This window comes from Diplotaxodon limnothrissa, linkage group LG7 (genome assembly GCF_057381915.1).
Source record: "Diplotaxodon limnothrissa isolate DT_005_m linkage group LG7, D_limnothrissa_male_GT1.1, whole genome shotgun sequence".
Taxonomy (NCBI): domain Eukaryota; kingdom Metazoa; phylum Chordata; class Actinopteri; order Cichliformes; family Cichlidae; genus Diplotaxodon; species Diplotaxodon limnothrissa.
This window is the reverse complement of record NC_140602.1, coordinates 13526258-13549991: the sequence shown is the minus strand read 5'-3', so window position 1 is coordinate 13549991 and position 23734 is coordinate 13526258. Positions and strand designations below refer to the sequence as shown.

Sequence of the window (23734 nt, the reverse complement as noted above, 5' to 3'; positions counted from 1 at the left end):
TTTATTACTGTACGCATACGTGCTTTACATAATCGGGTGTTCTTTTCTCTCCTCAGCAAAGGGAACAAAGATCAACATTTCACTTGTGCCCTGTCGAAACACAAGCGCAAGTGGTTGGCTGTTACAGAGAGGTTCACGTGGTGGGTGTACGCCCTGCTGACTCGCACGTGTTACACTTACATCTTTACTGTTTAACACTTGTGTGTCGTCTGTATGACTAATCCTCGTTTTTTTCTACACAGGTAAAACCCAGCCTGTTTCTGTCATCATTAGTCACGGGGCTGCTTGTCTGTCACAAAGGGCTTGGAGAACAACAAGAAGAGGGATATATTATAGTGCAGTGTCCACACTATAGCACCTTCAGCTCTCTATCAGTCTTTATTCATTCATTCAAACCAATATTTTTTATAAAATATATACTGTATAAATTATATATCGTGACTTAGTCTCTCATTTTTCCGAAACCACAATTGAAATCTTGATTTTTTTCTTAGGAGTCAATAAAAAAAAACTTGACATTACCAGAAATACTGGTTTGGCGATATCTCGGAACTATAACAGTCTTAAGTGTTTTACTGCTTCTTCTGTTCTGATAAGAGGCTCTTTCCATTTCAGGGACGTTTACCAAGCAGTTGGACTGCCCTTCGAAACTCACAGCTGGATTAAAGGAAAGAAAGGCAAAAGGTCTTAGTTAATAAATGACTGAGGTTTATGAGTAGACAGCATTTTAATGATAAGCAACATAAGAGTGACTATTTTAACCAGACCCCCAGTTTAAGAACCACGTGGAATTTGATACTTTTGTAAGTTTTTCAAAGTCTTCAGAGGGCGGGGTCTTGCCTTGACATGACAGCCGAGCCAGAATGTTACAGTGTTCAGGCTTCACTGTGCTCGAAGAGGATATCTCCCATTGCAAACAAAAGTGAAGAGGCCAATCAAATTGCTGTTCCTGCCTGAGAACATTATCTCAGTGCCAGACAGTGTGCTGTTTGGACACAGTGCACTGGGGGTTGGTGCTGGGATTTGGGAACGTACAAAAGGTCTCTTGAATCATCACATTGCAGCAGCCACAGACAGAGATACTCCACTGTTCCCCTCTGAGTGAGATTGTGAAAGATATGATCACTTCCACAGCTGCTTGTCACCTTTGGAGGGGTTCCGTTGTTTGAGCTGCAGCTGATTTCCTCGCTGTCTCTTTTGGCTTTCGAGCACTTGACACCCAAATGGGAGTTGATAAACACATGCAGTTTCTACGCAGCTCTGGGAAATAACCCTGTGAAAGAGGAACTATCCCCTTTTGCTGCGCTCTCATTAGAAAAGATCGCCAAAGCACTACATGAAACACAAGAACACCACGTTTTTGTGGTGAAAGAATATGTAAAATAATACAGCCAGATGGCCTTCTGAATGCCACATTGCCGTGAACACTGGGAACTTTCTAGTGTGGGCTTTTGTGCACAATGCTGAAAGTGTGCATTCATTCTCACAGGAGAGCATCAGCTGCTGCAGGAAAGCAGGTCTAATCCTGTACTGGTGGAGTGCAACTTTACTCCTTTTCTTAAAAGAAAAAGAAGTTTTGTGTCCTTTGTCTGTTGCTCTTAAAGCATGCCACGTAATATCCGACACATATTCTGGTACATTCAAAATCTGAGCTAAACAGATCCTTGAAACTTTTTTGATGAAACACTGGAGTTCATGTGGGTCCACACGAGGTTAACAGGGACATTCAAGTGTGTCCTTGTGCTTATAATAAATAGCATTAGCTGGTTTATTTTCTGCCAGGACTTTGTAGCTAGTGACATGATAGTTTCCAGCATGCCTGGATTTGATAACTGTTTATGGATTTATTTCCAGGTGTCTGGAAAAATGATCAGATTGATCCAGCTGTAAAGCTAACGCCATTAAAATGTCCAACACTGACAAAAACTTTGTATCTTGACTCCCTTTTTTTCCACCATAATGGTGTCACTTGTCTCTTACTGGAGAATAAACCAAAGAAGACAGTGCCTGTGGGAGCTGGCTGGATTACAGTTGGCAGAGACTGAGAGTTGCTCAGAGGAAGGTTTTGAGGTAAATTGCTAGTTTGCTGAGAGAAACCACCATCTTCCAAAAAAAACAACAAAACAACAACAACAACAAAAAACACAAGCTGTTCATTAAAAGAAATACTGAACTATAAAATAGATTATAATCATAAAGCCTGTCAACTGCTGAAAGTCATTTTTGAGTCAACAAGTCAAGTCTGATGAAACTTTTGTTATCAAACCTGCAAGACTGAGAGGAGAATAGCACAGACGTTATCAGCAGGGTCGAGCAGGATTTAAACAACTTACTGCTAGTGTTGTTGTGCCACTCTTCTGTCTTTGAATGAAAGTTTAAAAAGCAGTTTTGGAAACAACTTATTTTCTCTGTCTAACATCAGCTGGTTAAACCAGTACTTTCTTCGCTGAACTCTCTGCCGATGCACTGTGCTGCTGGCCAGAGGCCCACTAGAGATATTCATAAGAAGGGGAGTAAATAATATTAAAAACTCTTGCTGAATCTTGTTGCTTCGATTTGAGACTTTGTTCACATGACTTTTGCGCCTTTAGTTGATTGTTTTCGTTTTTGAGTTCAGATAATGTGTAACGGAGGAAATCGGTGCAATCACATTTTCAAATAGTCACCTCATCAGTTTTCTTCATGACAAAAAATTGCACATTCAGAGCATAAAGGGGAAATTGCTCAAATGCTGTATTTCAACAGTTAGTTCTCATCAAATAAAGCTGCTTGTATTTGTGCCTTTGCAGAAAATCAGTTAAAAATGAATTAGCTAATAAGTAGGTCTTTTCCGTCTTACATCACTGAGAGGGAAGTATATTGGGGGTTTGGACTCTGGGTGCTCAACAACTAATTTCAAGTCCAGTTTGGAGAAGGGGAAATGTTAAAAAACAAACAAACAAACAATAAATTATATTTTAAACATTTACTTGCAAACCAACAGCATTCAGTAGATTTTTGACAAATATTGCAACAAGTGTCAGTCCTTCTGCATACAGGATGACTGACCCTGATGTACTGCAAATCAAATCAATCTGTACAGCAGTGTCCCCAAAAATATACACAATATCCCAAAACAAGTGCCATGAATAGATTTTATTTGTGAATAAACTTCACAGAGAACCCAGGCAACAGGAAAAAAGACCTTTAATAATAGTTTATCTCAGGAAGTCCTGGCAGGTAGGTTGTTCCAGCAGCTGGAATTCTTCTTCTTCTTTACACTCAGGGTTTCTGGGTGTCATCTTCTGTGAATATAAGGGCTCTGTGAGCAGGGGAACTTTTTTAATGGGGGGGGGGGGGGGGGGGGGGGGGGGGGGGGGTACAGGAGGGAACTAAAAACAAGATAGGGTACTCAGTGGTCCAAAAACACTCATGTGCAGCCCTGTGTCCTATTACAGATTTATTACACAGAAAATGATGACATGCAAGAGTTTAAAACAGTCATTTTATCTTTTGTATAATTGTTTTTCAAAGTGTAAAAAGGGATTTATAGCTTAACCTTTAAACTATAGTAGATCATAAGCAGAAAGTAGAACAACAACACCTTAAATAAAGTGAAAGTTGCAAACCTGTACTTGTATGCTCTCTTCCAATGGTGCTGGGCACTGTAACGCTGCTCCAGACCAGTGGTGTTGGTGGCGCTGTGGACACGCCCACGTCTGTGGGCCGCATACCACATGTTGGACGTATTCCTCTTATAGCTGTATATTCAGGCTATATTTGCTGCAGAATGCCTCTCGGATCTAAAGACACCTCCTTACCGATATCATCGGTGGACAAAACTCCAAAGCGCCTGGAAGCTTTTTTGCGCCACTCCGCACGATTCTGTTGTATGTTTTAAGATCTGTTAACTTTGCAGCCTGCGAGATATACATCATGTGAAATGCGTGGAGGCAACCTGTGGTGAAACTTTCAAGTTTGGTGCATTTGGGGACAGACAGCGCCCAATGAATGAGCGGCTACTCTGACGATGCTGCCCGGTCGTCGCCGGTCGACACGCCCCCAGCATGGATACACCGAGCAGGAACAGGCGCTCAGGAGACACGCACTATGCTGGAGACTGTTTGAAGCCGCGATGGGAGTTAACGCATCCAAGTTTCTAGACTTCTTGTTCTTACCAGCGTCGTTGCGCTAAACAAAGACTTTGGGTTTCTGTTGTTTTCTCGCTCGCTCGCTCTCTCTAAAGGGAGGTTGTCTGCATTTCTGTCCTAGGCGTTTCTTGCACAGGATGTTGATGATATTGGAAAGCCGGGTAAGATCATAAAGTCAGTTCTCTCTGATGAGAACGACCTCCTCCTCTCCACCACCACCACCACCACCACCACTACACAAAGGGAACCACGGAACAAGTTATTTTTCTTCCCCTCTCACGGGATCATTTTTATTTGATTTTTGTGAATGTCATTAAGAAGCAGAGGGGGCTCTTTCAAAGACAAAATGGATCACTTTGCAGCAGAGTGCCTTGTTTCAATGTCCAGTCGTGCAATTGTTCATGCTCCTAAAGGGAATAGGGAGATTAAACCAGAAATCCCATCCTCCTCCAAGAACGGGGAGGAAATTAAGGAACCTTTGGTGAAGGATAACTCCTCTCTTTTTGTGGTGGCGCGGATTCTGGCGGATTTTAACCAGCAGACTCCCAACAGTGTTGCCGAGCAGGCAAAAATAAAAGATGAGAGCATGCCGAACCTTAGAGATGATGGAAAATCTGCCACACCTTCCACCATCTCCGATCCTTCGCTCAAACAAAGAGGCAAAAAACCGCGGGGACGAACTGAGCAAGAGCCGCCTCAGAAAAAGCACAAATGCCACTATTCAGGTTGTGAAAAAGTTTATGGCAAATCATCCCACCTCAAAGCCCACCTAAGGACACACACAGGTCAGTTTCATTGGGTGCATTGGATGTTTGTTGCTGTGAATGTGGGTTTCCCTTATGTATCTGAGAACGGATGGGATGATTTAAAACACTGAGATACCAAAAGTGTGGATTCTCGTACATTCATAGCGCTATGTGTACAGAGGAGGTGATTGCTGTGTTTCGAGTCAGTGACTCATAAATATTCACCCACGGATCCACCCTGAATGGATACTATGAGCATATCACTTTAGCAGTGGCCTCTATAGTTTCATAATGCAGTTGTGCGAACTTTATGAAATGTCCTTTTAATTTCGGTTGCGGGGGTTAGAAAACAGTGCCACTCCCACTCATGTCTCAGAGCTTTGTGACGGCTTTCCTTTAACCCCCCCCCCCCCCCCCCCCCCCCACCTTACTCACGCACACGCGCGTGCGCACACACGTACTCACAAACAAACCCCACCGCATGGAACACTGTGTTCAAACTGCAGCGCAAATGCAGAACAAAATTACACAGATCAGATTTCGGGCGTTCTTCTGTTCGCTTTAATTAAAATAAACTTTGGGTTGTACCACGGCAACACGAGAGTCGAAACCCTACAAAATACAGCCTAATGTCCCCATTAGAGAATAAGCCAAGTGTGCAATAAATAAATGTGGGCATGCTGAAAGTTTGCAGTCCAGCAAGTGCGCCGTCACACCGCTGAGACAAACCCTTGCAAATGCGCTCCGGATCGGCAGTTTGCTACCTGTGACCTTCCCAAAGGATACCTCCACATCTGCGCTTTGCATTCCGCAGAATATTCTACTGAGATAGTGAAGGATGTAGATCGACTCAAATTGGGGGGTTGATAAGAGCTGTGCAGTAGCCTGTCTGCCCAAAGCCCTTTGTTGTGATGTGCCACACCCCCGCTAGACAGACTGCCAGCTGATCTGGCCAGCAACAGACTCAGCTAGTTGAGCCTCGACTGAGGAGCCTTTGCTTTTCCCCTCCTGCTCTGTATACTGCAGTTCATCATCTTCTACACACATATCGAGCTGACGGACCAGAAACAAAACAAAACCTTTATCACAGGAATCGCATACAAATTTATTGTGTGAACTTGACTCATCTTAATAATTGTTATGAATAGAGAAAGAAATTAAACCAGAAAATTGAAACTTTCTAAAATTGTTATTGAAAGTAATAGTTTTTATTTATCAGCTGCAGGTGGTGGCAACTGTTGTAGTAGCAGTATGCAATCAGTGTTTGTCAAGGGAAGTTAAGAGAGTGAAACACAGATTTGGTGCATGCATATGCATAAAAAAGGGCTCTAGCTTTTTCTTCAGTTGCATCCTAAAGGAAATGAAAGGTCTCTCTACTGATGCAGTTCTATTGCTGTCACTCAGCCCTGTCCTTGTCCTTTTGCCTATTAGCCATTTCCTTTCTTCTGGGATTCACTCCTCTATGGCTTTGTGATTGGTTTGCAGTCTATAATTTCTTATAATTGGGCTGGTTTCTGCTTATTTTACCGGATAGTTAGAGAGCGTGAGTCATCTCAGTTAAGCTGCCTTTTTTTCTCAGCCAAACTTCCAGCAGGACTCTCAAAGAGCCAGCCTTCAGCATTCAGCGGTGCTTCTCCTGAGCCCAAACCATGTGAGCTTAGTGCAGTTTCATTGCTCCGTATTAACCCTGCCCTTGTCTCTGTGCCTATTAAGCATTTCCTTTTTTCGCCTGCCTTTCTGTTTGGATACAATTTGGCGTCTGGCTTCACGATTGGTTTATGTCCCATAAATTGTGAAAATAATGACTGTTTCTGCCTGTCTGATTGGATAGGCCCAGAATGTGGGTCATTTGAGTTCAGCCGGGATGCCTCAGCCAATCTTGCAGTGCTTTCATAGAGCCAAAATCTGGCAGCGTGCTTCCCTTCAGCCCCTACTAGCAGAGTCAAGAGAGAATGGATCCCAGCCCAGTCAGTTCCTGCCAAACACCACTATCTAATTGCGGAGGAAAACACTGTAATAGACACCAAACAAAGAACCGGGAACAAGACGTCCTTACTTGACTCCTGTAACGCCCAAAGCCTCATCATCCCAGCTTTTGCATATCTTATGAGTCTTATTCGTTAGCATCTTAAGAGAAGATGAAACCTGTAGGTTGTTTTTGTAAAGCAGTGTCTTCAGCACAATTCCATAAATAGGTCAAAACAAATCTTCCCCTTGAGTCACCATCATTTTTTATCATATATTTACATGTTTTATGTGTTATTTTATGAATGTCATTTACATGTGCTTACTTATACAGTTTATAGTAAATTTAATTAGAGTTTAGTGTACTGTAAATGTAATGTGTTTTTGTGTCTTAAACAAGCTACATTAGCTATGGAGCCTGTTTTTCCTCCAACCTGTAAGTTTTTAGGACTCTTTAGACCAGCCTTTTGCGGCCACTCCAGTTACACTCATAAACAGTGTACTGAGCATCCCTGAAATAACTGTGATTGGTTTCATTAATGAAAACTGTCCACAACAAGGCCCGTGTCACTCAGTGTGATGTTTGGGCTTTCATTTACTGTCTTTGTGTAATTGTTTGTCAGTAGATTATGTGGTTACTGCTGGCAGTAGAAAAATTTACCACTCAGGGAGAGCAAAGATGTTCTTGATCCCCTCAACGGAGATTATGAAGGGTTCATTGTAGGTTTCTTTTGAGACTCACTGTCTAATGCAGCAGACATCGAGGTACACACTGAATTTAAATTGCTCATTATGCTGCATTGAGTTGTATGGTGAGGAATGCGCAGCAGTTTAAGGGTCAAAGGTGACCAGACAGCTTTTTATCTGATCTCCTGGTGCAGGAGGTGGGCCTTTTCTGTGAAACATGCATTAGCCCTGCAATATGGAAAATGAAGTCATGTAACACCGATGTACATATAAACTATTTACGGTGTAACATTTGAATTCATTCAAATTATTTCTTGCGTTCCTTTTCCTCTTATTTTCATGTTCTTTCTGGCTTTTTAGCACCTTTTTCACCTCTTTTTTAAGAGTGATGCTCCATTTTCTAAATAGTGTGTCTAATAGTGTGTCTTGCTTCCATAGAGAGTACATGATGTTCTTTCTGAAGCCTCATTACTCTGTTGTGGTCATCTCACCCAGACTACCATCAAAGGAGAGATGGGCCTTGACTATTCTTCGGCAATAACAGCTCAGACTTTCTGTGTCCTCCACAGCTGGGTCGTACAAAAGGCCATCTTGTCAGTGTAGAAGACCTATTCAGAATCTACTGGAATCACAGGGAGGAACAGCGTCAATATTCCTCAAAGACAAAGAGTCTAATGCCATATTTTACACTTGGGTTAATGTTTTGTCTGAACCTCTTTTGTGTTCTGCTGGAGTATCTCTAATACTGCGAGATAGCTGCAAAGCGTGCCCTAAAAATTAGTGGGAGCACCTGGTAGACCCAGTTATTCATGCATGCTGTCTATTTCCAGTCAAATAACTGTGGTTAATTACGCTTTTTAAATGTAAAATTATCCCAAGTTCCGCATGGAAAAAGCAACAGGACTCTCTGATTATATATACAACTTCACTGCCAGTGGTTTTATATTTGGCTGCACTTTTGCACAGAGTGCACAATGTTCCTGTGTGGCTGGTGGCATTGATGAGGTAGCAGGGTGGAGATGGGGTTTTCCTGCTCTTGCTTGGGCCTTAACCTTGGCACAGAAATCGGTAAAAGCTCTACTGGGGCAGGTCTGTCTGGCTACCTGCCACACGGCAGGATTTCCACCATTGCTCCCATTTGAGCTCTAATTCTGACATGTAATAAGAAGCTCGTGCTTCAGTCTTGAGACAAGTTTCCATTTGTCTCCATCCAAATGTTGTACGAGGGATGTGGTGTAACAAGCTACTTCAGGTTCAAATTGAAGCTATGGGATGGATTGCCTTGATGTTATGATTCCCTCATGGTAAAACCTAAAAAACCTGTGGCTTTTCCTGTTGTGTTAGCAGCAGGTTTAAATCTTTGTTTTTGAATTTACTGTCGCAACTTAACTGTTTGCTATTAGATTCGATTTGGGAGATTTGTACATGTTAGCTACTCTTTGTTTCAAGGGTCCTCTTTTCATTTAGCACCATAAACCTGTTGAAAGTATCGTTTCTCCAGCCTTTGGTCAGCTTTACTGCTTTATTTTTCATAGTAAGTAGCAAATGTTCAATGCCAATATTCGAAACCATGACAATATAGTACTGCTGTAATAGTGTACACCTTGTTCTCTAGTGATTAGCATGTTAGCAATGTCAATTTGACAGGAATTTACAGATGCAAACATTCAAGTGTTTGTTTTTTCTGTCGTAAGAGTTCAGAATGGCATCTCTCCTGCGCAACATGTTGTTGCCTTATAAAGGTCACATGTAGGACGGTATGTGTCGAGTAGAAATAAGGAATCCTTTCTACTAGGGTGTAAATAAAACCAAAGTGGAGCCACCATTTTCTCTGTTATTCTGCTGGTGCAGTGTTTCTGCTCCATGGAAGACATTTCCAAGGCATGCGCTGGTGCACGTGCTGTCCATATGCTATCCTGTATATGCACATGTAAAGCTGATAGTAGGATACTTCCTTGGTGTTGACATATAAACCTGATTTCACTGTGATTAAGCACCCAGGCATGCATAGAGGACAATCATAATACTGAAAGGTCGCTGTCAGGCAGTACCCTGAGCTGTGCTGCTTTCAGTGGCCCACAGGGCTTGTGTATTCTTTAGTTAGCTCTGGAGTAGCTCTATAAAAGCTGCTCTGTCTGTTTCCCCCAGCAGCCCCTCCCGCCCTTTTCCAGCCTGAAAAGCAAAATAGGTGCTGAAGCCTGCTGTGTTGCGAGGCCGAGCCCGGCCACGTTTTGTGGTGTTGATTACCAGCGGCAGGAAGAGAGGGATACAGACCTGTGGAACACTGTGCATTCTTCATTTTTTTCCCACCTCCACCGCATCTCGCACGTGAGGGAGGGATCTGTAGTGCAAAGACAGAATATACAGTGCGGCGTGGTGGGGGTGGGGTCAGTTACCAGGATATTCACTGTCAATGCCCTCCATTGATGTAGGTCATTTATTCAGCTGCATCTGCATCTAATCTGATTAACGTCTGAAGGGCTGCGACCTCAGCGGCAGAACCTGCTCCTGTCAGCCTGGCACTTGCAGTGTTCTGTATGAGAGTTAGACTCTGACTGCGTCTGCTGCGTTATATTAATCGCAGCTTGAATAAGAGAGGAATGGCTGTGAGCTAACGTCAGAAGAAGTGTTTTGTTTCTGGCTGTGCTTCTCGCTACAGTACATAAGGTGTGTCCCCTTTCTCTGCATGATAAATCAGACTTGTGGCAGACCATATCATCATGGGGTGTGGTCCCTGGGTGCAAAATGAGGAGTATTTCATGGAGTCTTTTGAGAAGGATGGCCTCATCAGTCACTGTAAGACATGAAAATATTTCTGTCCCGCTCACCATAAGAGCATCAGGCATTATACTGGGACAGTTGGTATTATCTGTCTGTCCTCTTATTTCAGTGTGGTGGGGCCTCTCAGGATCTAGCAGGGTTGTAGCCCTTTGTTTGATGGTGGTTAAGGATGTCTGTCTCAAATGAGCTATAGTGTGAGACTCTATCAGCAGAATAAGCTGGCACTGTACCGCGTCTATGCTCCCACCTGCTTCTGTGGACCAACTATAAACACCCTTTAATGGCAGCAGCTGTTTGCATGTCGTCAGTTTAACCGTTGTTGTTGTTTTTTTCTTTCTTTAAAGATAAGTAGGTTGCCTGCAACATATCAAGGCGACAGGTTGTTTTAGCATGCACTCAAGGCTGAAAGAGAGTGCCCATTCCAGCTAATTGAGGCAAATCTGTTGAGCTGCTGAATGCAGGCAACCCCTCCCTGCTTTTCTCTTAAACAGTTAAGAGGATGAAGTAATGTATAGCAAAGTGTGTGCAGGAATCAGATGCTTGCACTCGACCCCTGCTACATGTCTCCGTGTGAACGTCGGTAGCCCGGCGCGGTGTGGACCGAGTGGAGTGAGTTACGGTTAGTACTTGCAGCCTGTCTGATTGAAATGCATTACAGGAGTGCTTCTCCTGCTGGAAGAGAGTCTGCTGCTATTGTTCACAGCCTGACAGCTATAGGCCCCACAAGGATAGGCACGCTATTCAACCGCGAGCAAGGTTCCTCTCAATGACGACAAAAGATGATAATACGTTAAATACTCTTGTTTTTGAGCTTCTCCTGAAAAGCTTAAGCTGATTCTCGTCACAAGCACCTGACACACCCAGAGGTCCTTTGTTGCTCCTGGTGACTTATTCTCGTCTGCTGCAAACTCTGAATGGAGTCGTCTGAGAAAACATGTTTTGATTTTCTGGTAATTTGTCTGTTCTCTCACTCGGGTACGGCTGTAATTTTTCATAGACTAACATTCACAGAAACAGTTGGTTTGATCTCAAGTGTGCAGACCACAGAAAATTGTAAGCCTTTGTTGTTATTTTTGCTAAAGCGTTGCCTGCATATACCGCTTCGCGAACAAAAGAAAGGAGGAGCTGCAGAAGCCTTAATGTATATTTATTGTTCTGTGCACACATGTTAGTGTTTATATCACCTTGGCACATGATGGTGTGTGGAGGGAGAGGCTGGGCACACTTGGGTTAACCCTGTCTGCTCCAGTGGTTTATGTTGATGAGGGCCCCAGCAGTCATTTTAGTACTACCCAGAATCCCCATCAATGGCTGTCTGCTGGCAGCAAAGATGGCTTCTGGTTGTTTTCAGGTCATAGTCTGTTGTAAACATGGATCCAAATTATAGGATTGTGCTGAGCCCTACCATTGGAGTTAGTGGTGTCCCATTTCATGTTGCCAAGCTGGCTGTGCCACCAAAACCAGCCTTGAAGTGAGGTGGCTCCAAATGTAATGAGCCGTGATCTACAGCAAGGCTCCATACTTTCTCTTTGTGAATTGTTTGCCTCTGTGTAGGTGTAAGGTGCACCTTGTTTTTCTTGTAAGCTCCCTGAGAAAGATATTTCCTGCTCTGGTTCTCGCTGTGCAGGCACAGTTAACTTCAAGGTGATCTCTGATGTATTTGCCCCCCTCCTCTCATTCTGCACAGGTATTTAATCTAGTTCTCTTATAGCAAGTTCAAATGAAGTTTGCACATGAATGCCGTGTGAGTTTGGACCATGCCTGAGGACACACCAGGAATGTTATCTGCTCTCGGTCGGCGACTGAGCTCAGTTTCTCCACTGCAGTGCGCGTCAAGAAGAGATTTGATCTTTTCTTTTGCAGGCAGCATCCCTGGAAGTCAGATTCCATTTCTCTTAAAGATTTCTCTTGAAACCAAGGAGCCCAACTCAGATATGAATGAGAGGAAGATGGAGGGAGAGGAGCAGAGATGAGCTGTTTATTCACTGACCCAGTGGACTCGTAGAGAACAGTTATACAACAAGAGTACCTGTGACATAATCTCATTGGCTTGGAGGGGGGACACTTGTAGAGGTACAGTTGTGCGTGCATGATGTATGATGTAACTCATTTTATGGGTAACTGGGTCACTGTGTTCGTTAGGGAAAAGCTTCCCTCATTACCCACCCACCCCCCGCTCTGCTCGCCCTCTACACATTCGGAGAAAGACAAACCACACCCTTGGCATGGCATGATGCCAGAGATGGGATAACCAATGGGTGGGTCCTGGCGTCACAGTCACTATGGTGCTGTGCTGTGACAACACTGGAAGTAGATAGGAAGAAAAGCTGGGTAAGCGGAGTAGCTTACCGCATTCTCCTTTCTACAGAAATGCTGAGTAATAGCTGCAGTCTATTGAAAAATTCTGAAAAGTGACACCCTCATACCACACAGGCTGATAGGCTCTATCATTATTTCCACTCATTATGAAAGCGTTTTGTTCCCTAAACCATCTCAATGTTAGCAGAATATGTTTACCAGCTTCATGGAAATCCCAATCCCGGTGTTACGAAACGACACTTGATTGGGAAGTTGCATGCTTTTCCTTTATGGGAGTTGATATTTCAAGGCTGGCAGGTTTTTTCTTTTATATTAATATTCATATTGTTGGCTTTAAAACTCAAAGCTGCTCAGCGAGAGGTGAAAATGGGCACCACGTCTTTCTTTCTGCCCTTTCCAAGAAGTGACGGAGCTGCAAATAATTTGACCCATCTCAGAGAGTTGCTGCTGGATACCTGATGCTTCCACTACGCATTACTGTATCAGGGCAGATAGACTGGATATCTCAGTCTGGCTCTCTTGTGTCTGGTTAAATATTAATGTTGCCAGATCCGTTACACTGCTTATTTAGCTTTAAGCAGCCTGCAAAACTTAGCTGTGCTTTTAGGCCAATAACAAATTTTTGCAGTGCCAGGTGGCAGCACTGGTCTCTTCTTTTAGTAATAAAGCAGTGAATGAAATCACTCCATTATGAGCCATGTCAGCCAGATGAGCGCCTCACTGCTTACTTTTTCTCCAGGAGCTCAAACAAACACAGTCACGTCGTTCTTTATACATTGTAACGCTGCATCACGCATGAAAGGATGTGTGTCCTTGTTAGCTTTGCTAAAAACTATAAATAGTTGCTATGAAAAGGGGACAGGGCTGTGTTTTGGTGCGCGTATGCAAATGTATGCATGTCAGTTACAGTGTTTAAATATACTGAGCCTTGTGTGAGCCTGCAGGAACTATAGTGGGCAGGGCTGACTGAGTTTGTCTGGAGCTGAGGTGAGGCGTCAGAGGCAGGAACACAGACCGGACTGTCTAGACTTGCACTGTCTGTTGGCGTGTTTTGTAACCATGCAGTGTATGGGGAGGTGGGGAGGTGGGGGGAAGGGACTGAGACTTGTGCACCGAGTTCTTGTTGTTGAGACTCTCTGGCATCAGGTAGCATTTGAGTGTTTGATGCTTAACAGCACTCTTTCCATTGTGGCCCAGAGGGAAACCACAGAACAAAGAAATCATTTGGCAGCCGTGTTCTGATGTGCCACCTATAAACATCCACGCATCTCCTTCCATCTTTTCCCTTTCATACTTCAAATCCCTGCCATGGGCGTGCACATTATGATTGATTATTCTTATTCACTAGAAAGAGCCTAACCATTAGAAGAACACATCCTGCGGTTTCCTTTCGCTCTGTGAAGCCAAGCTGGTAAAATTAGACTGCTGGATTTCACTATTGTTGGGCAGGAGCTCAGTAAAATGGGGCTAAATGGAATATAGTATTGACCAGTAGATGCAGGATGCTGCATTTAGGTTCACTGCATACTGTTTCCATATTAGTATGGTAGGAAAATGCAGGATATATTGCAGTATACTGTACCATATGGCCTTGAGTATATTTCTGTCAGAGCCCACTTTTATTGGCTGTTGGAGGAGGGGGAAGGTTGTAATTTCCCATGTGCCGAGTCACAGATAGTTGCATGCTAGAAAATGGGCTGGGTAACCATTGTGAGCGTGATTAGCATCTGGAGCTTAGATAATTAAACTGTGGCTGCTCCTCCAGTACTCTGCCAATTTGTAGGTGATTTACATCCAGGTCTTATCGCTCAAACCTCTTTTTTTTTGTTTGTTGCATGTTTCTTAACAGTTTGAAGTTATCTCTGTGGCTTTTAATATATTATGGAATAACCTTGTGACTGTTGTTCCAGGATGAGTCAGTACTAGCACTGTGGTGAGCTGTTTATTATGTGGCGAGCACCATTTGTGTTACCAGAGTGCCGAAATATGCACACTTCATCATCAGTTAGTTTCATTTGATTTGAGTGAGACTCACCAAAGCCTCTGATACATGTGAAAAGCCCCGATGCATTAACATTAAACTGTATTTAAAAGGCTAACAACGTAAGCACTGGAGCAGCTTTGGCATGTTTCGGCTCAATTACCACAAATCACATATCCTGTAAAATCCCGACCCACTGTTCGCCCATTAGTTTTTAAAAGTATTTTCATTTCGATTCTTTTGTGTCGACCTTTACAGCGACCGCTGGCTCCCGTTTATTTCACTACAGTGGTAAAATCAGAATGCGGAGACTTGAAATGTGCTCGAAATAGCAACTCCATCATAACGCAGTGATCCCATCAAGTTATGCTTTGGCCCGAGTTACAAAGTTTGTGTTGAATTTTAAAGACGCTGGAAACCACAAATGGGTTTGAAAACATGCAATCATGTAAAACAGCAACTAGGCTGCTGGCAGGGTGACGTGTATGGGCATAAAACCATGGACTCGTTCTAAAGGATGAATACAACCACCTTGAAGTCACTCACTGGTTTCTGGTTTCTTGATTTATGGCCAAAACACTAGGTTTATGACCATCGCCATCTTGATTTTCCTGGAGCCATAATTTCTTAGCAAGCTTGATCAGCATACTGCATATATAGACTATATAAATGCAGCACGTAAAAAAATCCTGTCATTTCACTCACCTAAAATTCTTAGAAAAGCAAGCCATATTATATGTCAGCTTATTCCTGCAAAAGGCACCAAAACTGCAATCAAGGTCAGCCGGTGTTCTGGGAATCCATCCTACCTGCCAAACCATGCTACCTTTGTGAATGTGACCTACAAGTATACTTTAACAGCTAAAATTCAGTGGCCAACCATCCTACCTTTGTGAATATGAGCTAGAAGCATACTCTGACGGGCAAAATTAAGTGCCAAACCATGCTACCTTTGTGAATGTTACCTACAAGCATACTTTAACAGGTAAAATGAAGTGGCAAACCGTCCTGGCTTTATGAATATGAGCTACAAGCATACTCTGATGGGCAAAGTTAAGTGGCAAACCGTCATACCTACTTAACTTTGTGCTGGAATTACTATGTGACAGCAGAAATGTGCATAAACTACTTACGGTAGGACGTTTTGCCAAAGTAGGATGGTTTGTCAGAACACCGGTCCAGTTCATGTCTGAAATTAGCATAGATGAGACCTAGCAGGCTGCTGTGTGCTACTCCTGCCGGTATCAACACTACTGTCAAAGCAGCTACAGATCTAGCTTTAAGCCTTAATAAAATCCAAAAAGGTGCATTAAAAATGATCATTTCATCTCTGAGGTTGGGTATTTTTGCCATGAAAGTCTATGAGCATCTTGTGATTATTTGGTGGTTTTTAAAAGTGTCATTGGTTTCATTTTCTAAGCCCTAGTGCTGGTGCTTGCATGAAAACTGGGGAAATGATCAACTGAAATTGTCTTTAAAAAAAGCACGAATGTGGATATGGTTCGTCTGACGCTCTGCCTCTGTTTTTGCAGGAGAACGGCCTTTCCCATGCACCTGGCCCGACTGCATTAAGAAGTTCGCCCGCTCTGATGAGCTGGCCCGCCACTACCGCACCCACACGGGGGAGAAGAAGTTCGGTTGCCCCCTTTGCGAAAAGCGCTTCATGCGCAGCGACCACCTGATGAAGCACGCCCGGCGACACTCAGATTTCCAGCCAGGAATGCTGAAAAGACCCCACGGCGGCAGCGCCACACGTCCCAGCTCCCTCAGCGACTACAGCCGCTCAGATGCCTCCAGCCCCACCCTCAGCCCAGCCAACTCGCCTTAAACTGAAACCCGGTCGCACTTTTCTGCCTCGAGACTGTGAGGCCCGTGTTTTCATCATAACACTTTTGTTGCACAGTTGTCAGCTACCCCCCTTCCCCACCCTCCCCTTTGCTATTTCTGCGCTTGCTGTGGTGTACCATAATGTACATAACTGCTTATTGTAGTGCAATTAGTTGCGTGATCCTAAAAGAAGATAATGCCTTTCCCAGATGGCAATATCTGCATTCAGTCTGTGTGTTTTTTTGGCTTCTGATCACGGCTACTTGTTAAATGTACGGTCGCAGTCAGCTAAACAAGGTCTAGACGAAGAAAAAAAAACAGACACCCTGACAGATCTTCGAAACATTTTTGTTTGTTTGTTTATTTTTGCTTTGATTTTATTCAATTTATTTTTGATTTTTTGAAAGGGTTAGGAGAAGGGGTACACACACACACACACACACCTCAGGATTGAAGACAGTTGTGATTTCTGTAAGACCACAGTACTTAACAGTACTCACATTGACTGCACAATATATTCATCACTTTATTCTGAAATTCAACAGGGGTTGAATTTTACGCCCTGCTCAGGGATGGCCTTGTTAGCTTGAAAGAATGAACACGGTGAAGAGAAACATACAGTTCATATATAGCAGCCTTACACTCAACACAATTTGCACTCTTTGTTTTCTTTTTTTTCTTCTTTTTTCGGCTCTCATATTTGAAAAAACTAGCCCCGCTGTCATGTGTAACGCATACACAAACATTTGTTTTCTCCCTCGTGTTTGGGGAGGGGTTTCATATTTAATGTGATTGCTGTGTAATAATGGAACAATCAGAAAGGCCCCGCCACAGAAAACAAAACCCAAATCTGTTTCTTTTTTGCAATGTTAATATCTATTGACATTACACTGGGTTAAATGTGTACTGCATGAAATGGTTGTGTGCAGTGTAAACTGTGTGAATCTGCACTGTAGAAGGATTGGGTTAAGAGTTTTCTTTGTATTTATGAAGTTAGAGAAATGTTCCAACCACAGAGACAGTCAAGTTTCAAAGCAGCTGTTCATGCTTGAAAAGGAAGAGAGAGAGAAAGAAAAAAGAAAAAGCCGCCTCATCAGCCTACATTTCACTCAAAACGGACACAAAGGGACTTAAGTTGAAACAAGGTTTAGCCATCTCTCAAGCACATCGGAAAAAGTACCAAAGACAAGAATGAATGAAAGCTTTTTATTCAGTCCTGTAAGCCACCTTTCACTGAGGCCTCGAGCTGCTGGTTGGCAGTATTGCAGGTAGAGCCAGATGCCGGCTCACTTCCCTCCTCCTGGCTCTGCCTTTTGTGGCTTCCCTGGAGGAAACAGCTGCACCCAAAAGAAGCAATTCACAGCCTGCAGGAGGGGTGCTCGCATGCCATTCCCCAGGGAATCCTTACTCATCTGGCTCTACCTGTCCTGTCAAAAACCGGTAAAGCTCCGAGCCTGCTAAATTGCGTAAGGTTGCCCGACTTGTGGGTCAAATGTAGGCCACCGTGTTAGGCAGGCCTGAGCTGGGCTCTGCTGTGACACTGCAACATTGAGTACAGAAGGAAGAAAGCAGCTATCTGCTGTAAACAGGCAAGAGAGGGCAGGCCCTGATAAAATAAAATAAAAAAAAAGAGGAGAGGTTTATCATGAGCTGAACAGCACAAAAGAGGAGACACCCAGTCGCAGACAACCCCCATTTCCTTCTCCTTCCCCAACTCCCCTCCTCCCACCAACTGTAGAAACAGCCAGCAGAAAAATGGCTGTAATTAGTGGGCTGATCCAAACTATAGGATAAGACTAAAAAGTCTATGAACAACAGTTCAAGCAGTGTGGGTGGGATGTATCCAGCTCCATCCCGAGCACAGACAGAAACCCCTGCTGCTGAGGAGTCAGATTTCACAATTCCAAGGAGGACGTAACAGCTCCAAAATTCATAAATCGGAGGTCTCAAACAGCTGCTTTCAAACTTCTTTCTCACAACGAGGGGGGCTTTTTAAAAACTTGTTGTCAAAACATCTGAACCAAAACGAACATATCAGCAAAAGTCCAGTGCTCACCAGCCTCACGTCGTCCTGCCTGTGAAGCTCAGATGTCCCGTGAGAAAGCTGACTTGTGTTTCTAGACAGACATGCCTCAATAGGTCAGGCGAAAGGCACAGTAAACCTTCCACGGAAACAGGCACGGCTATCAAAACTGCTGCTGCTGCGCCGCCAGTCTGTGTTATGCCTACATTTTCCTTTAATGCTTCAGCACTACAGTTGGAAATATGGTCAGCCTTTTAGCTCTGTCCCGTCAGACCCTTCCAGGCCGCTGTCATCACGAATCGCATGCGCTAGCTTCATCGTCTTGCCCCGCAGTCCCGTGCTTGACACTATATGCATGTTAACTTTGCCTTGAAAGCGTGGATCTTTCTTTCTTTTTTTCTTTTTTTTTTTCCTTTGAGGAAGTCTGGCAGGTGGAAGTCCATGAATGGCAGACCTTGTCCCCCTCGTTCCTCACAGCAGCCATCGCTCTTTAAAGTTGTGATGAATCAGCTCTGTCACATTCTCGAGAAAGAAAACAGCCATTATTTCGATCGAATGCAGTAGTTTTCTCTCGCGACGCCACGTGCAGCATAATTTCTCTGCCAGATGTTTCAATGGGTTTCCAGACTGCAAGATGACACTTTGAATGCCACTGATCAGCAGCTCTGAGTGACAGAAGAAGCGAGAGGATTTCACACAGAAAAGAAGAAAAAAAAAATGCTGATTTTCACAAACTAATTCTCGAAATTGCTGTTGAACGGCTTTTTTGTGTCCATTTTCTTTTAAGTTTTAGGTTTGACCTGGTTTGCAGAGTAAATTTCTCTTGCAAAAAGCAAATATTTTCTCAGTTGCTCACCCTCAAGTAGGTTTCAGTAATCAGCTCTTAATCCATAATCTGCACATTTTCCTCAGGGTTGACATCTGCCAAGCAGATATGACACAGTTTGTGGATTTTGTTGTTAAATCAGTTACTGCACAGATAAAGTCTGCCAGCCTCCTCTGGTGGTCCTGGGTGCTTAGTGTTCACTGCTGGTCAGTGTCCGACCACACTGGAAACACAGGAATGCCTCGGCACAGGCTCGGCTCCTGCCTATTATGTCGTCATAAACCTACAGTCCCGCTATCGAGCACTCTGGAGTGAAATGTCCCTTTAAACACCTTTGACCCCTTAGTGTCAGTGGACTGTGTAAGGCAAACAGAGCTCCTACCATCTGAATTAAAGCGACTGTGACAGTCTAATCATCCCAGTATATCAATCCATCCAGACAGCACCGGTGACATAAAGGCGTCCACAGGCAGTTTCTCAAAACTTTTTCTCCTCACTGTACCAAATGTACTTGAATAATTCAAAAGAAAAGGCCATTGAACACAGTTTTGTACATGTCCATTTTTTACTGTACTTGTGTTTGTTGTCAAATAATTATTAACCTCTCTGTAGAAAGATGTATAGTCCGTGCTTTTCGTTTTTTTCCTTTTCGTTTTCCGAGATTTTGCATCGTCTTCAGGTCATTTCAGCTTTTGAATTTGGCGGTTTTCGCAGAGCAGTTCAAAGCACCGTTGATGCGGAAATCTCAATTTTAGCTCCATTCATGGAGTTCATCCCTTTAATCAGGAACAACTAATACTTTGTTGATGTCAGGATGCAGGTTATTGCAGTTAGCCTGTCGTCCAAAAAAAAAGAAGAAGGAAGAAAGAAAGAAAATGAAAGTTTTAGGTTTGTTTGGGGTGATTATAAGTAAAGAAACTTAGTGACCTCTGTGTAAGTTGGTTTCAGATTTCGAGTGGCTATTTTTCTTTATTATTTTCAGAGCTTTCCATAAGAATAGAGACCACCGCATTGTGAGTTAGCAATGTAGTCTTACTTTTGTTTTGCTTTTTTTTTTGTCTCATGAAATATTTAAGGCTGTATATTTATCAAAACTCATACCTCTTGAAATACTTTTGTTGTACTTTAATATCTTTTCAAAACATCCATCATGTAGCTTGCATTTTCTTGACGAGTAGCACAAATATTTGTTGGTTTCATTTGTTCCTACTTGAATGAAAAAGTAAAGACGGAGAGACTTTTTTTGTAAAAAAAAAAAAAAAGAAAGAAAGAAAGAAACAAAAAAATAAATAACCAAAACACTGGGCTACATTTTATATAATCCTTCGATAATGCCAAGTCCTGCACATACATCCTTGTGGATGCAAAAAAAGGTAATATTTCAAGGAATTTAAAAGCTGATTTTTCTGTTACAAAAATCTTAAAACATCCCTTCTCAATCTCATTTTCAGCTTTTGCTCATGTAATGGGGGTGATGTCATCTGTAAATTACTAGGAAACCTTATTTCAGCATTTCTTAATCCAACTTTATGATTGTTATCCCAGTAAGAATCGAGACTTCAACACCCGTGAGAGCAGAAGGACTTGCAGCCGCAACAAGATACTAACTGTTTACCAGTTAACATTTTCCTCTTGATTGTAACATATATAAAAAAAGTTAATTAAGTGTTGCCTAGTGTGTGAACAACTAACAATTTTATTTAAGGAGTTCATGTTAAAGACATCAGTATATCTCACAGAACTCTTCGTCACTGATCTCGAGCATGACGCGATGCAATTGTGTGCCAAAACTATAACGATAACTTCATAAAGAGGATACAAATGTTAAGGGTAAAAAAGAAAAACAAACAAAAAAAATAAAATAGCTACTATCAGACATTAAACAAACATGTACAGTTTTATAAAGTGTGACACGTCGTTATGTAATGTACAGGATTTAATAAAGCAACGCTGCGTATTTGATATGTAGGTGTTCTAAGTTAAATATTTCTTTTCCGCTTTATGTAAACATTTTGAGTGTTTAGCTTTGTTTTTGTTTGGTTCTTATTTACATTTTTTTCCCCTTTTCTTGCTGTTCAGTACTCAAGCAGTGTATAATGGCTTAATGCAGGTATTTTCTTTGACAAAATCAGTCTTAATGAAGACAGACACCCAACCATTCCAAAGGATTGACGCATTGCATTTACTATAAATGCGCTGCTTGCATCAACCCAATGCATTTTTTTTCTTCGGTTATGACTAGAAGTCTGTCTCGACTGTGAGGTTTTACACATTGTGAGTTGTGCACAAGGTACGTTTCCTGTTGTCCCAAATCTAACCCCTTCTTTCTTCTTTTTGGGCTCTTTGTGCTCGGAAATGTTTAAAAGTTAAGGATGAATAAAGTCTGTCTTAGGCTTTTTTTTCTTTTCTTTTCAAGAAGCAGCCATAAAAGTATAAAGTGGTTCTTGATTGTTGTTACCAAAGGCTTTGAAGGAAAAGATGAATGTTGCAGTAATTGTGAATCCAACACCATTTGTACTTCTGGGTTCAGTTTTACGTGCTGTAATTGTCGATCAGTGGATGTTGTGCTCGATATGGACCTCCTTTCGCTCAAGTAAGCGACTTTATTTTGTTTTTGTGTTTTTTTTACAGCGTAAAAATAACTTGATGAATCAAATCCAATTTATTCATAAAAGTAAAAGATAATTCAGAATTTGTGAGTGACAAAAAAAGAGTGGTATGTTATGAAAAATTGCAGGCCATATTTGTTGGTGGTCTAAGCTAAGCTGATATTTCTGCCCTTAAAAGATTAATCTGTTCTAGGTTATACAGCTCACAGTGCTGTCAGTGACCTCACCTTGAATACAAAGAGGGAGCCTCTCACCAGCCTTTTGGTTCTGTTTCCTGTACCTGTTTGTCCTCAGTGTACCTCCTCAGTGTAACGTTGCTCTCTTGATACCTCTGTGTGTCCCTCTCTGCCCCTCACCATCAGTTGCCTGTTGTAGTGACTCCATGGTGCTGCTTCCCCTCTAAGCACCAGTATAATCTATACTGTAAATAACTCTCGACTCAGCTATGGCCAGTACATTCTTCAATGACCTCATTCTAACCTTCAGGTGTCACTTGTTTTTTCTCTCACAGCAAACCAAAATCACTACATTCGAGTATTACAGTTGTACATTTACTGGGATTCTACACACATCTAATGTGCTGGTCTTAGCTGCTCTGCTGTACCTTTTTATGGCATTATTTTTTACATGTTAGACAATATATTGTGACCATGTCCTATGCAAATATGAAAATTAACAGATTGTTGAATAATGTATGTTGTCATAACTTGTATGCATGAAATAGTGAAGTTTACATTTGGAAATAAATTCATAAAATAAGCAGCCATAATTTGTTTCGGCATACTTTCACTGTGTGACTTTTTATTGAACTGCAGTTATGGTGACCATAATAGTAGGATATTAAAACAAGCGATTGTGTAACATTTTTACTAGTAGAGATATTAATTAAAGGAATCCGGTTGTTCAGTGATGACACGACGAATCCTACTTCCGGGCCTAAAGTAGTCTGCGTTTAATATGGCTTTTGTGTTGTTAACATGTTTAATGTTATGTATTTTCTTCTATTTGATCTCAAAAAGCTCCTAACACAGTCAGTGATCACTGTTGACCTCCCTCGGCTTTTATTACCGCTAATCATTTATTTAAGCTCAGTTTTTAAAACCTTAGGATGTAACTACAGCCCAGCCCATGCAGCAGTATATGAATGACTAACCTCGTATTGTGGCTGCATTATCTCAGTTGTTCTCCTGGCTGAAGTTTGGTCCTTTTACAGCATCCTGCCATGCGATTACATTTGTTCCTGACCACCGAGAACACTCACGTTAACTTTTATCGAGTGGAAAAAAAGTTAGCTTGTTTATATTATGCTAACATAGCTGTGTCGCTAGCGGTCACGTAGCACATCATTATATACCAGCTAGCCCAACTTCAGTAACCCTACAAACGTCACTGCTTTTTAGTTTTCTGTCTTCATTTATGCTGGAAGTGATAACAGAGCTGTACGTTTTAATTTGTTTCCAAAACCCCGCAGTCAGGACATGCTATATTGTATTTAGATAGAAGCTAGCGAGCTAATTCCCTGCTAACTCCGTTAAATGTCATAAATTCCGTTTTCGTGGATGCCTGGGTGTTAAACTCAGTTGTTACACCTGGTAGAGCAGAACGCTGATCATTTTATTAAAGATGAAAGACTTTAGACAGTTTTTCAACTCTCAGTAATGCCATAGTGATCGTTTGATATATGGACCTGCAGCGGAGTTTAGGTCCAGACACGGCTAGTGACGTCAGACTGAACAACCGGATAGCTTAAAATTTCATGAAATAGTCTACTGTTAGTGCCCCAAAAGACGACAGCACTGTCAGGTCTCTATGAAGCTACTCCCTGCAAACAGTTAGCTTA

The 23734-nt window shown here is 42.4% G+C and overlaps 1 protein-coding gene across 1 annotated transcript; it reads left to right on the top strand.

Moving 5' to 3' along the window:
* The first annotated feature begins 3733 nt into the window (after window positions 1-3733).
* klf13 (Kruppel like factor 13) lies at window positions 3734-22551 on the top strand. The gene is made up of 2 exons (XM_085359233.1): window positions 3734-4915; window positions 16142-22551. Exons 1-2 carry the CDS (start codon window positions 4438-4440, stop codon window positions 16435-16437), a joined length of 774 nt encoding a protein of 257 aa, XP_085215359.1. The 5' UTR covers window positions 3734-4437; the 3' UTR covers window positions 16438-22551.
* The last annotated feature ends 1183 nt before the right edge of the window (window positions 22552-23734 follow it).